The sequence below is a fragment of the Saccopteryx bilineata genome, chromosome 7 (assembly GCF_036850765.1).
Source record: "Saccopteryx bilineata isolate mSacBil1 chromosome 7, mSacBil1_pri_phased_curated, whole genome shotgun sequence".
In the NCBI taxonomy this organism is placed as follows: Eukaryota; Metazoa; Chordata; class Mammalia; order Chiroptera; family Emballonuridae; genus Saccopteryx; species Saccopteryx bilineata.
In genome coordinates this window covers 88,593,035-88,605,689 of record NC_089496.1, presented here as the reverse complement: position 1 = coordinate 88,605,689, position 12,655 = coordinate 88,593,035, and the positions used below count along the sequence as shown (strand labels likewise).

Genomic DNA, 12,655 nt, shown 5'->3' with positions numbered 1-12,655 from the left:
CTCTCCGGCACTAGCTGTCCCTGGAGAGCCTTGCTCTCCTTCCTTTCCTCAGCTGTGCCTTCTCTCTGTTTGTCCCCCCTCCTTCCTTCCTGTCTCCAGAGCCTGCAGGTCCTGGCCCTCCAGAGGTCCCTGAAGTTCAGCCACCAGCGGCTGCCCCAGCAGCACCAGCTCACACCAACCCCAAGTAGCTGCAAAGTGCTGGGTTCAGCAAGGAGCAGCCCTAACTCCGGGTCCGGAGGGTTTTATTGTTTTTTCACATAAATTACACAAGCACTTTATAAAATGGTTACACAGAAAACACCTTATAAGTGCATAACTTAACCCTTCCCCCTACGAACAGGATCTGGAGAAATAGGCTGAGTTTGTGTGAAAACCTGCCTGTGTGTACTGGGTGCGACTGGGATGTGTGATGAGGGTCTGGCAGGCCAAGTGACACTGCTACGGCTGTTGTGTGTGGGATGGTGTGTCACGGTGTGGCTGTGGCCTTGTGTTTATGAGAAGGGTCATGCTGTTCAGAATGAGTCTAGGTCATTCCTGGCCTAGGCCAGATAGTGAGGATCAAGAGTAAGAAGGCTATGGCCCAGTGTGTGCATGACACCCTGCCATAGGTCCTCTATGTGTGACTGTGGGGTGACACCAAAAGGGACAGTGAGATCATCTCTGTGTGGGCCTGAAGAAGTCAGTGTGATGAGGAGTGGGATACAGACGGGAGGTTCAAATGACAGTCCACCGCTGTCCGCTGGGGACCCTAGAAAATCTTCACCCACTTCCCCTGCCTCTCCCGGTCCCATGTTAAAAATTAGAATAATATAAAATAGACGCAAACTGAGCCGACTTCTAGCGGGCGCAGAACCGCATGGGAGTCCGGAAGGAGGTCTGGGTCCCTGTTCCCCACTCTCTTTTCTTCTTTTCCACCGAAGAGAGGAGTTTCGGTGAACACGCGGGCCCCTGCGGAGGAGAGGGCCTTCCCCATCCGCGTGCAGCCTGAGGCCTGCAGGGTGGGAGAGAGTCCTGGCTCTCAGGCCTCGGCGGCGACCCCTTGGCTGGGCCAGGGTGTCCCGGAGTGGAGTGGACAGGTTCACTCGCAGGCCGACGCCACCGACGTGACGCTAGTGATCTTGCTCGAGTCGTCAGACCACGGCTGCAGGTTCTGTAGGGCGAAGAGCGACGAGTTGTGCACGCAGAGCGGGTCGGCGGGCAGCGGCTGCGCCAGGCTCTTCTGGAAGGCCTCTTGCTGCAGCTGCAGGAGGATGCGGTTCGCCTGCTGCCTCTCGGCCTCGCGCTCCTCCGCGGTCTGCCGCCTGCACCGGGGACAAGCCGTTACGCACGCCTCGGTGGGACCCCCAGAGGTAGTACGAGCGAGCACTGCTCTCCCTGGCAGCGCCCAGCTGCCTGCAGCTTCGGTCTTTCTAACCTTAGAGTCTAACGCATTCCCTTATCCTGAAGGTCCTAACTCCAACAAAAAACCGGTAACCCCCAAAGTAGATGGAATGGAGCTGTACTGGGGAAGCTGTGGGAAAGGCCTCTAGGCAGCAGCCGGAGCTGCTCTCTGCTCCGGCGCCCGCACATCAGCCTGGACGGGCGCAGTCAGGGGTCGGAGGGCCTCTCCCCTCTCTCTAGCCCCGATGGAGAACAGGCACCCCGTCTCACACCCGAGGGGCCTCCCCTTCCCCACCATCCAGAACAAGGGTAAGGGCTGCTGGGTACAAGCTGCCCCGCGGAACCTCTCCTCTCCCCCCCTTTTTTCTGCCTCGGTCTCCAGGCCTCACCCTCCTGCACGGTCTCCAGGCCTCAACCCCCTGCACGGTCTCCAGGCCTCACCCTCCTGCACGGTCTCCAGGCCTCACCCTCCTGCACGGTCTCCAGGCCTCAACCCCCTGCACGGTCTCCAGGCCCTTACCCTCCTGCACGGTCTCCAGGCCTTCAACCCCCTGCACGGTCTCCAGGCCTCACCCTCCTGCACGGTCTCCAGGCCTTCACCCTCCTGCGCGGAGCCCCATGCCCTGCCGGCCAGCCGGCTTCCTCCGAGGCTGTCCAGGGAGGCGATGACTCACTGCATCTAATGACTCTCCTCCAGCCCGTCAGCTGAGATCAAACGTCTGTCTCTAAGGTGGACAGACCTAATGGGAGTCCCCGGGGCCTCCAGAAGCAATTTGTAGGCGATCGATAAAGCCGCGCGAGGCCAGCAAGGGCCTCTCCCAGCGACGGACGCCGGCCTCCTTCCCGCCGCCCCTTCTTGCTTTTCGCTCTGTCTCTCTGGCCTCTTCTTCCCCTTCTTTTCCGCACTTTAAACTGCTTGACTGTTTCTCTTCCTTTGGGCTTTATGTCTTTCTCTCTTGTTTTCTTTCACTCCCACTTCCCACCCCTTTGGCTCTCTCAAAATTAAGAGAATTTGTTTGAAACGAAAACGGAGGTTTTTGTTACCCATCATTCTCCTTATTTGTATGTAAGGTTTCGTTATGCTGCCTGGTTTCCTCTTCTCCTTGGGGTTGGGTGTCTATCTTTGCTCCCACCCCTTTTGTGCCTGTTTCTCTTTGCCTGCCACTCTGCCTCTCTTTCCCCCACCTAGGGGGCTGTCTCGCCTGGCTCCCTGCCTCCCCTGGCTGCAGCCCTGGGTGACCCTGAAGAACACCAGTGTCCCCTACCCAGCTAGACCTCGCTCCCGCTCTCACTCGCTTTCCAGAGACTTGAAGCGGGTCCTCCACCCCTTCCCCGGCGACAGGAATGTGGGGAAGGGAGGGCAGCAGACTCGCGGGGCAGTGGCTTCCTTTGTGGCCACGACGGCGGAATCCCAGGCAGATTCCTCGCCTTCATTCAGAAAAAGAGGAAACTCCAATTCCTTCCTCCCGCCCCAGGCCCGCCCGGCCCGGCGCCGCCGCCTTTGCCCAGACTCCTGTGCTCCCCCCTAAGGCCCGAGCTACTGAGAAACTCCTGGGAGGCGTGGAGCCGAGCCGAGGGCCAGATGTGCGGGAAGGTGCGGGAGTGCAAGAGGGCCCAGCGGAGAAAGCGCCGGTGTGTGCGAAGAGTAGGCTGCCCAGGAGTCAGCGGGCAAGTTGTGTACAGAGGAGTGGGTGGGAGGAGGGAGGAGGAAGGGGAAAAGGAAGGGAGAGAGAGAGGGAGAGGAAGAGAGGACAGAGATCGAGGTATATGTACATAGGGGGGAAAATCTTGTAGTTGTGTGTGACGTGGGAAGGGGAAATTTCTCTCTCTCTCTCTCTCTCTCTCTCTCTCTCTCTCTCTCGCGCGCGCGCGCGCGCGCACACACACACACACACACACACATCTGCTCCTAATTGATCCCGGGTTCAGTGGGACTCTCGAAAACCCCGCCACAGCCGGCGCGGATTGATTTCCCCCTTCCAGGGTGGGGAAGTCGCTGCGGGAAGGCCGGGAGTCGCGGGAGGAGGGAGTCCGCAGAGCGTAGGCCGCGGTCTGAAGCCCCAGACGCTCTGCAAGAGCCCGGCTGGGGCGCAGAAACAGGGCGCGAGCCATCCAGTCTCCTCTCTCCGGGATAGAGGAGGCATCCCTTGAAGCGCGAGTTTGCGCAAACAAAAAGTCCCACAGGACTCACCGATTCAGGAGGCCCAGGCTGCATAACTGCTCTAGCTCGCTGTGTCCCCAAGCAGCGCGGAGACCAGCCGCGTCTACGCTGGCTCTGAGTGTGCCGACCACGAAGCCTCGGATAGAACAGAGCGAGGCTCTCCAGCCCCATCTCGGTCATCCGCTCAGCTTTACTACCACTTCCCGAGAGCCGAGCAGGAGCTGCCTGCTCCTCCAAACAGATCAGGAGCGAAGGGACCGTGAGAGCCCTGAGAGGCCCGGGACCTGGAGCGGCCGAGGCTGTGCTGCCCGCGCCGTGCCCGCCCCGCGCGCTCACCTCCACTTTGTCCGCCGGTTCTGGAACCAGGTTTTGACCTGCGCGTCAGTCATTTTGAGTGCCTTGGCTAGGGCGGCGCGCTCGGCCGAGGCCAGGTACTTCTGGCGGTGGAAGCGCTTCTCCAGCTCACAGATCTGCAGGCGCGTGAAGGACGTGCGCGGCTTCTTCTTCTTGGGGGGCGTCCGGTTCTGGTAGGGGTGACCTATACGGCGTGTTACAGTGAAGGGTGAGAGGGCCACTGGAGCGGGAGACAGACAGACGGCAGAAGCAAGCGGCAGAGCGTCAGGAGGCATCCCAGGCCCGGCACCCCGCGAATCAGCGAGCATCGCGGCTAGACCCCACGAGCAGGGCCTTGAGCAGGGCCTTGATCCTACCGTCAGCCCTCAGCTTCAAGCCCGGGCGAGAAACGACCCCCTCCCGCTGCCAAGCCGCCGCTGCTGCCACCACGCAGGCCTCTCTAGCTTCGGCGGCCTCCCATTTGCTCAACCAGACACTGCCATAGTCACCTCCCCAGTCTCTCTGAGGCGAGGTAAAAATCGCACCACCACCCCTACAGCCTCAGGCCTCCAGGTTCAGAGAAGGTGCCCAGCAGTAAGGGGCCATGCTTGGTTAAGACCCTGGACCCTGGGTCCTGACCTGAGCCTCCATCCCACAGCAATATACACAAGCACATCACATACAACAGAGACAAGCTATAGATCTATACACCCAAACACGCCGGCACACAGAGGCACACAGACAGAGGCATACAGGACAGAGGGCAACACAAGGTGACACCAGGCGACAGCCACGCACTCCCTCAGAACCTTATTTAGGCCTGAAAAAAGATTAAACGGGCTGTGACTCCCCTAGCTAGGCCCTCTGTGGAGTCCCTTTCACCAGACCCAGGACCAGTATGTTCCAGGCTGAGGATTCCATCAGAGTCCTTCAAGACTGGCCTGGCCTGGCCTGGGTGGGGAAGGGGAGAAGGATGGGCAGCAGGTACTGAGAGAACTTGGGTTGGAGCAGGGGGGCCCCTGGAGTGCAGGGCCGCTCCTGGAAGCCCAAAGTGGAATGGCTGTTCTGCTTCTGCGCACCTCCCCCCAAACTTCTGTCACAGGCCGAATCTGAGTCCAGCTTCTCAGGTTGGACCGAGAGCAGGGATCTGGGGCGCCTTGGGGTCGCCTAGCCTAGCGTTTAGCTCTAAGCCTTTTACTGTTGGCCCTGGAGCCCGAGCCCCACGGGAGTCTCAGCCTGTGCCTCCTGCCTCCTCTCCCTGAGTCCTCATCCGGAACCCAGACTCAACTCGTGGCTGCTTCCCGGCGGGCCTGGGGCCTGGCCCAGCGGGAGGATAGTACTTTCGGATCCAGGGAACGCCAAGGAAAGCGGGAAGTGAAGCCGGGGAGAGGGGCCTGCGCTGGAGCGAGGGCTGAGTGCCGAGAGCGGAAGCAGGAGCGGAGGGAGCCGGGGCAAGTGGAGAAAGGCGCGGAGCAGGCAGCGGAGAGGGAGGCAGCCGGCGCCGCGGAATGCGTAATCGTCCCAGGAGTAGTCCTTTGGTGGCCAATCGATCGTGGGCCTGGCGGGTGCATTATTTACGCTGAAGGGCCAGGGGTGGGGGTGGGGGAAGTCCGCCAAGCCCCGACAAAACGAAAATGAAGCGGGCGGCTCAGCTTCGTATTGCCACCGACCCAGACGAAGCCCGCAGTTCGGGAGGAAGTTCCCGTAAGCTCTGCTGCTTTACTCGGGCTCGTGACCTCTGCCAGCCCGGCAGTGCAACAGACAGCAGAGTTTGGAGTGTGTGTGTGTGTGTGTGTGTGTGTGTGTGCGCGCGCGTGTGTGTGTGTGTGTGTGTGTGTGTCGGGTGGGGGGAGGACAGGAGCTGAGGAACCTGTTCTTTCCTTGTGTCTGATTCTGGGGCTCGCCGCCTGGGCCAGGAACTTATGCCGGGACGGAAGAAAGAGTTTGCTCACGTTGCTCCCCTTCTCAGAGATTCCCGAGCCCCAAATGCGGGTGTAATATAATCCCTAAGCTACATTCTCTTCCCCTCCGCCTGACCGAGCCCAGGGACTCCTAAAGGGGATCAGAAAGCGCCTCTCCAAGCAGGGGCCCTGAGAAAGCTGCAGAGGGACGCGGGCGGGGAGAACTCTTCCAGCATGGCGATTCCTCCAGCACAGAAAGCTGGCAGGCGGCTGAACTTGGGGGAAGCAACAAGAGGAGCTGGGCGACCGGGAGCGCAAACGGGGCTGCGGGAACCACGGGGATGTGGGTAGCGCAGAGACCGGGCCGCGGCCTGGCGGGGCGCGCGAGGACCGGACTCACCTGTGAACCTGTCCTTTGTGTATCTGCGGTTACTCTCCATCCAGGGGAAGGTGAGGCCGGTGAGGTTGTTGACACCTGGCACTGCAGGTACGGAGGGTACCGTTGGCAAGCCAGTAGCCAGAGGCTGGGGGTGGGCCACTGTTCCAGCTAGTGGCCTGTGCGCCGGCACTCGAATCACCCCCGCAGCGCTCAGCGCCCCTCCGCCGCCGCCACCGCCGCCTCCCGGACCCGGGGCGCCCGCCAAGGCCATGTTCACGTTGTAGGAGCCGGCCAGCGGGCCCATGCTGCAGGCGCCGCCCCCGCCGCCCGCTGGGCCACCGGGACCGCTCGGGCCGCCAGCGCCATAGGCCCCCGCGCTGCCGGCCCCCGCCCCGGCCACCGGTCCCCCGCCGCCGTAAGCGTAGGCGCCTCCAACCAAACAGCCCAGGCCGTATTCTCCGTCCTGGAGGCGTGAGTTTGGCCCCATGCAGCCGCCCTGGTCCGGGCTGTTGAGGATCTGGTCGATGCCGAAGCTGATGGGCTCCGCGTGGCCTGGATGGAGATGGTGCGGACCCAGGTGCTCCATGCCGGCCCCCGGCCCCGGCCCCACGGGGGGGCCTGGGCGGCGGGGCTCGCTGTTTTTCGCTCTGGAGGCAGCGCGCAGGGGCGCAAAGGCGGGAGCGGCTCCTAGCTGAGCGAAGACTTGGAGACGAAGTGTGCAGAAGGGCTAAAGAAGAGGGGGAGGGGAAGGAGAGAGGGGGCGCCGTCTTCTATTCCTCTCCGGCTGCTCCTTCCCCTCTCCGGCTGCTTGCTCGCTGTTGACTCTGGGACATCAATCACCGGGCGAAAAAGCCCGGTGCGAGCGAGCCTCGCAGTTCCGACCGGGTATCTCCATTGGCTGTGCGTAGAGAGGAGCGGGGTGAATGACAGCGCGGGGGAGGGGCGGAGACGAGGAGAAGGAGGCCGGGAGCCGAGACAGATGCCTGAGCCAGAGACAGAAGTACGGAGACTGGGACTCAGAGAAGTAGTTCAGGAAGAAGGGAACCAGAGACTTAAAAGGAGAAAGAAATAGAACAGGAGGCAGCCATTCCCACAGACGACAGACAGACGGAGCCCAGGAGGTGGAAGTCAGAACCCTCTTCCCAGCCAGGCAGGAGCCGCCCCCTAACTTTGAATTGGACCAAAGTGGTCCAGCCCACTGGCCTCTGGGGAAGAGGTGTCCATGCGCTACTGAGAATCTCCCCAAGGGCTCAGCTGGGAAACACCTGTCCATCAACCAGAGGATTTACACCAAACTTCAAGTCCAGCTTGTTAGAAAGTAGAAGACTGTCTACTCCCCAGGTATGGAACCCAAACCCCTCAGGCAGGGAAGGTGAGTTCAGGCTTGTCCTTCTTTAAAACACAGCTATATGTTGGAGGGGGGGATCAACAACAACCCCAACTCAGCCTGTTTAGAGAAACTGAGGAAAGAAAGACTTCCTGAAATACGGGCACAAGGCAAGGAAGTTAGCTTGTGGACTGTTGCCAGGGTGCCCATGCTTCAAGATGCCCCTTTCCTATATAAATAAACAGATGTCCCCCCAAAAAGTTCCCACAATATGTGACTGAATTCTTTTGAATTGTTTTCACCTAGCAACTAGGCCAGGGGTGGCTACTTCAAGCAAGAAACCTTTGGATTGTGGTAAGGGGAAGGAGCTATTCTCCTACTTTTGAAATCTTGGGAGGGAGGCCTAAGGAGTTTAAGTGGGGGCTGGGGGTGGTGGGACCAAAATGAGCGAAGTGCATCCAGGACAAATTTAGGCCTTTTCAAAGTTTTGCCTGTGGATAACTGGCTTAGAGCCCAGAAGAGAAGGAGGAAACTCCCTTTTCTGCTTCCCGTCTTTCCCCTCTCCAGTAGGGAAAGGTTCGATCCCTCCCAGAAGCCAAGCTCTGGCAAGGGCACAGATTGGATCACTTGGGATCTGTTTCTGGCCTATACCGGATTCAACAGGCCTGCAGAGAGGGGCTGTCTCTACCAGGCAGGATGCTAGCGTGTGAAGGCACACATTCTACTTATCAAGTCTCATTGCAAAGTCATATTTGCTTTGGCTACGTCTGTTACTTCCACTTGAAGAGATCTGCTTGGAGGCAAGAAATAGCTTACTCATCTCTGTTCCCCCCTGTGGAATGTAGCCCAAACCCACAAAATATACTCATTTCGAGTGAATAATGAATGAATGAACCTCCTTATTTAACAAAATTTTTTGAGCACCTACTGTGTGTCAGGCATGGTTCTCGGCATTGAGAAGAGAGCAGAGAATGAAACAAAGTTTCTGCCTTTGTGAAGCTTACATTCCACGGAGGGGATGTGAGGCAGCAAATACAATAAGCCAGATGATAATAAGTGTTATGGAGAACAATATGAACTCTACACTAACTCTCGGAGATGAGTATTCCCCTATTTTACATATGCAAAGAAGCCAAATCTTAGAGAGTTTAAGTGACTTGATCAAGATGGAAGAGCTGGATTCTACTTGCTTTTATGGGTTACCTTGGAAACCTGACTGCTAGTTGGAAGGGCACCTCTATTAGGAAAACCTTGTCTGGGCTCCGAGCAGGTGGACAGGAGCTCATTTGATATAAAGCCCAATGTGGTTGTTTTAAATACTAAACAGAGACATGAGGAGAGCACTCCACTCCCTTGCCAGTTTTCTCTTCTCTGCGCACCCAATTCAGGTATTACACTTCTAGCAAGAGGTTCCATAACATTTTTTGTAAGTTGCTTGAACCTGAGTGTGTCTCTTTCCTGCTTCTTATGTTGAAAGAACTGAAGAAGAGATAGACTTCAGTGTTCACACCACAGTGATTTCATTTGAGACTGACAACAACCCTGTGAAGTTAGTAGAAACATCTCCATTTAAAAAAAAATTTAAGAAAAAAATGAATGCCCAGAGCAGTATTATTTATAATGGCCAAAAGGTAGAAACACTTTTTGATGAATTTTGATGAATGGATACATAAAATGTGGGTGGTATCGCTATACAATTGAATGTTACTCAGCCATAAAAAGGAAGTCCTGGTTCATGCTACAATATGGAAGAACCTCGAAAACATTAGGTTACGTGAAAGAAGCAGGCACAAAAGGCCACATGTAATTTTATTTATATGGACAATACAGAATGGGCAAATCTATAGAGACAGAAAGTAGATTAAAGGTTGCCAGGAGTTGGAGGGGGGGGGGCGGAATTGGGAAGTGATTGCAAATGGATGCAAAGTTTTTACTTGGACTGATGAAAATATTCTGGAGTTAGTAGTGAAGGTTACACACCTTTTTAAATATACTAAAAAACTCCAAGTTGTATGATATAAAGGGCTAAAATTATGGTACATGAATTATATCTCATTTTTAAAAAGAAAAAAAAAACAAAAATTGAGCTGAATAAGATGAATGAAGTTGCCCAAAGTCCCACAGACGGCAGAGGATTGATCTGGAATCCCAAGAGGATTGAACTATTTTTCCTGAGAGGGTAAAAACTATGAGGAGAGGCCCTTCAGCATCTTCTGAGGCTAGGTCCAAGTTGCCTTGTTCTGCTTTTCTCCCTTTTAGTCAAGAAATCACATTTGTTTCTAACCATAGTTCTGCTTGCTACAATTTTTTTAATTTTTAATTTTTTAAAATTTATTCATTTTGCCTGGGGGGGGGATATAAAGAGAAGGGGGAAGAAGCAGGAAGCATCAACTCCCTTACGTGCCTTGACCAGGCAAGCCAGAAGTGATTAACCGGTGACCTCAGCATTGCAGGTCGAGGCTTTATCCACTGCGCCACCACAGGGCAGGCTGCCTGCTATAATCAAAACCTTGTCTTTCCAGATTATCTTCAAAACAACTTCTCTTTGTCACTCTCTGGCCCATGCCGGAAACTCCTTAAGTGTTTCTAACACTCTCCCTCTTCCTCCCTTTACCCCTCCTAATGCACCTTTCCAGTCCCTATGGTTTTCCAACCTTGCCTGTTCCAACCCTTTGGACGTCTGCCTCACTCACTTCTTGAACTCCTCACTTCTTTTACCAGTTGTCCAGAGTACCTGGGAGGAGATTTCATCCTTGCTGCCTTAGTCTAGGTTTGTCAGAGGTCACAGCTGCCTAGGAGCCCCTTAAGACTATCAGCATGCTCTCCTCACCAGATCCAGCAACCCAGGGACATCCTGCTTTTCCCTGCCCTCACTGCTGCCTCCTTGACTGATTCCTTGGGGATTTCACATCCACTTCTCCTGCTTATCAGAGTCAACTTTCATCCCAATTCAGTTCAGAGCTGCTGGCCTCCCCCCAGCTGGGGTTCTTTCAGTTCAGCTGACCTCAGCCTTTGTCTTCCAATGGGATAGTGACTGAGGGTTGGGTTACCCAGACAAGAGCGCCAGGATTCTTTGGGTTCTGACCCCTGCCACTCCTTGGAGCAGTGTTTCCTGAACACAGTGCTGCAGGTTAGAAAATTTTCCGAAACAGGGGAAGAGACTCAGAGCTTATGTTCAGTGCAGCTTGTGTTCCATGCCTTGCAGAGAAGGAGGTGCGACTCACAAAGCCCCACTGATGTCTTAGGTATCTTCCCATCCCACCCTCCAAGTGTCCTGTGATGTGCCTGTTGTCTCCATTTTATAAGTGAAAAAACCAAGGCCCTGAAAGCAGAAAAGGGACAGAGACTGGACTCAAATGCTGCTTTTCTGACTCTGTTCAGTACAAGCTGCTCAACGTCACACCTGGTAGATGTGGTCCTTGTCTTGCAGAAGTATCTTTGCACACATCTAGGTGAGTTCCAGCCCTGAGGCCACTTGAAAATAACCCCCCTCTTCCAGCATCAGCCCCCCCCCACTGCCTGCGGAATAGGGAAGTGCCTCCAATTAAAAGAAGAGCAGCTGGGGCTGAGGCTGGGGGAGGAGAAAAGGGAGGGCTTAGCCCCTGGGAGGGGGCCTTTGGATCCCACATTGCTCCTTTCCCCTCTGGGAGAGACCCCGGAGCCAGGGGTTGTCCTTTAGCTTAGGGGTATGTATGATGACTTAATTACTTTGTGTTTGTGGACTGTGTGCCCAGGAGGGGAAAACTGGGTGCGGAAGTGTGCCTGACAATGCCGGTAGCTGTGCTTGTCTTTAAGAAATCATTTTTAAAATTTACCCAACTATGTTTTCACCCAAATATGTACTGAGTGTCCATGATGTAGCAGTGTTAGGCTGCTGGGACACAACTGCAAACAAAATGCATGTCAGTAAGAGTGCTGGGGTGCGGGAGTCTGGGTCTGTTTTACAACTGGATTTGTCTGTGTAAGGACGTGCATGTCAGTGAGAATGCAGGTAAATGTGTGTTTTCTGTAACAGGACGAGTGTCTGTCTCTACATTGTTCTTCTATAATGGACACAACATGATGGTGCGAGGCTGTCCTTGGCTGGTGTGAAAGTATGAATGTAATCATGTGTGCTGCTGATGGTGTGTGAGTCTATCTGTGAGAGGGGCGTCTTATTTTCTAGTATAGTTGTCAGGGAAATGGCCATATGTGGGCCTGTGGGTGTGAGAAGAGGGAGACTGAGTATGCCCAATAGGGTATTTAACAGGAAACGGTTGGAGCAGACTGAGAAATATATAAGGGGACCTGTAATGTGAAGTGGTCCACAGTGGGACCATCATCGAGGTCTGTATCCCCAGTACCAGCTGTGTCCCTTTTGCCTTGCTCACTTGCCTTAGTAAAGGGGCAGAAAACTTCCCCTTCCATAAAGGAGGCAGGCACAGCTGGTGACGTGAGGACCTAGTAAAGGAGACCCAGTTCAGGGGCCCTCACCTGCCCAGAGCCCTGGGTGGCAGTGCTTGTCTCTAGGGGCCAAGGTTGGGGAAGGAGGGAGTGGGCAGGTCAGGCTGATTCCGGGCACACAACTCAATAATTTTTTAGGGCTGGGTGAGGGCAGCAGGGGTTGTACAGGGCCAGCCCCAGGTGCCCCCACCCAATCCTTACAGTAACAGGGACCAAGGACTTCTCCAACATGGAAAGACAGACACACATTTTCTATCAGTGGAGGGACCCTGAGTGGGTAGAAGATGGGGGGACAGGGGACAGAGCTTCTCTGATGTAGAATACACTTTAGTGTCACCTGATTTAAGGGCCAGCTCTGTTCTGCTCCTCCCCACCCCAAAGCCTGCTTGAACAATGGGGTACTTAGTCTGGCCCTCTCCTCTAGGGTTTCCCTCTCAGCTTCTGACTGAAAAGAAGCTGTTGGCCCCATCAGCCCTGGGCACTGACCGATCTAGGGCCTCAAGCCTCTCTCTGACCAACTCCCTCCCAAGCAAGAACCAGAGGCTCTCCAGTCCCACCACCTAGCATTGGTGCCCTTGACCCAGCTTATCTTCAATGCGAGGCCTTCTCTCTGGACTCCAAATCCAGAAGTGGGTCGGAAAGCAGGTGTGCTGAGAGGAGGTTCAGGGCAGGACAGACTTCCACAGCCCTGCCATATCCTGGCAATGCCACAGGGCTCCCTGTGTACCCCG

The 12,655-nt window shown here is 55.6% G+C and overlaps 1 protein-coding gene across 2 annotated transcripts; it reads right to left on the bottom strand.

Annotated features, from left to right (window-relative positions):
* Positions 1–233: 233 nt before the first annotated feature.
* On the bottom strand, positions 234–7,234 carry TLX1 (T cell leukemia homeobox 1). Of its 2 annotated transcripts, none has more exons than XM_066239108.1 (3): positions 6,176–7,234; positions 3,878–4,115; positions 234–1,301 (listed from the first exon to the last, which is right to left on the bottom strand). In XM_066239108.1, the coding sequence occupies exons 1-3, from the start codon at positions 6,738–6,740 to the stop codon at positions 1,079–1,081; spliced, it is 1,026 nt and encodes a 341-aa protein (XP_066095205.1). In that variant the 5' UTR covers positions 6,741–7,234; the 3' UTR covers positions 234–1,078. The 2 variants fall into 2 exon arrangements, with proteins under 2 accessions (XP_066095205.1, XP_066095206.1); XM_066239109.1 differs by having other exon boundaries at positions 3,878–4,079.
* Between the last annotated feature and the right edge of the window lie 5,421 nt (positions 7,235–12,655).

Bases quoted from the DNA above. Each gene is read 5' to 3' on its own strand.
- TLX1 (XM_066239108.1), bottom strand. From the start codon at position 6,740: ATGGAGCACCTGGGTCCGCACCATCTCCATCCAGGCCACGCGGAGCCC. The intron at 4,116-6,175 runs GTGAGTCCGGTC...CTCCCGCTCCAG, and splicing joins CACAAAGGACAGGTTCACAG to TGGCCCTCTCACCCTTCACT. The intron at 1,302-3,877 runs GTGAGCGCGCGG...TCCCCGGTGCAG, and splicing joins AACCGGCGGACAAAGTGGAG to GCGGCAGACCGCGGAGGAGC.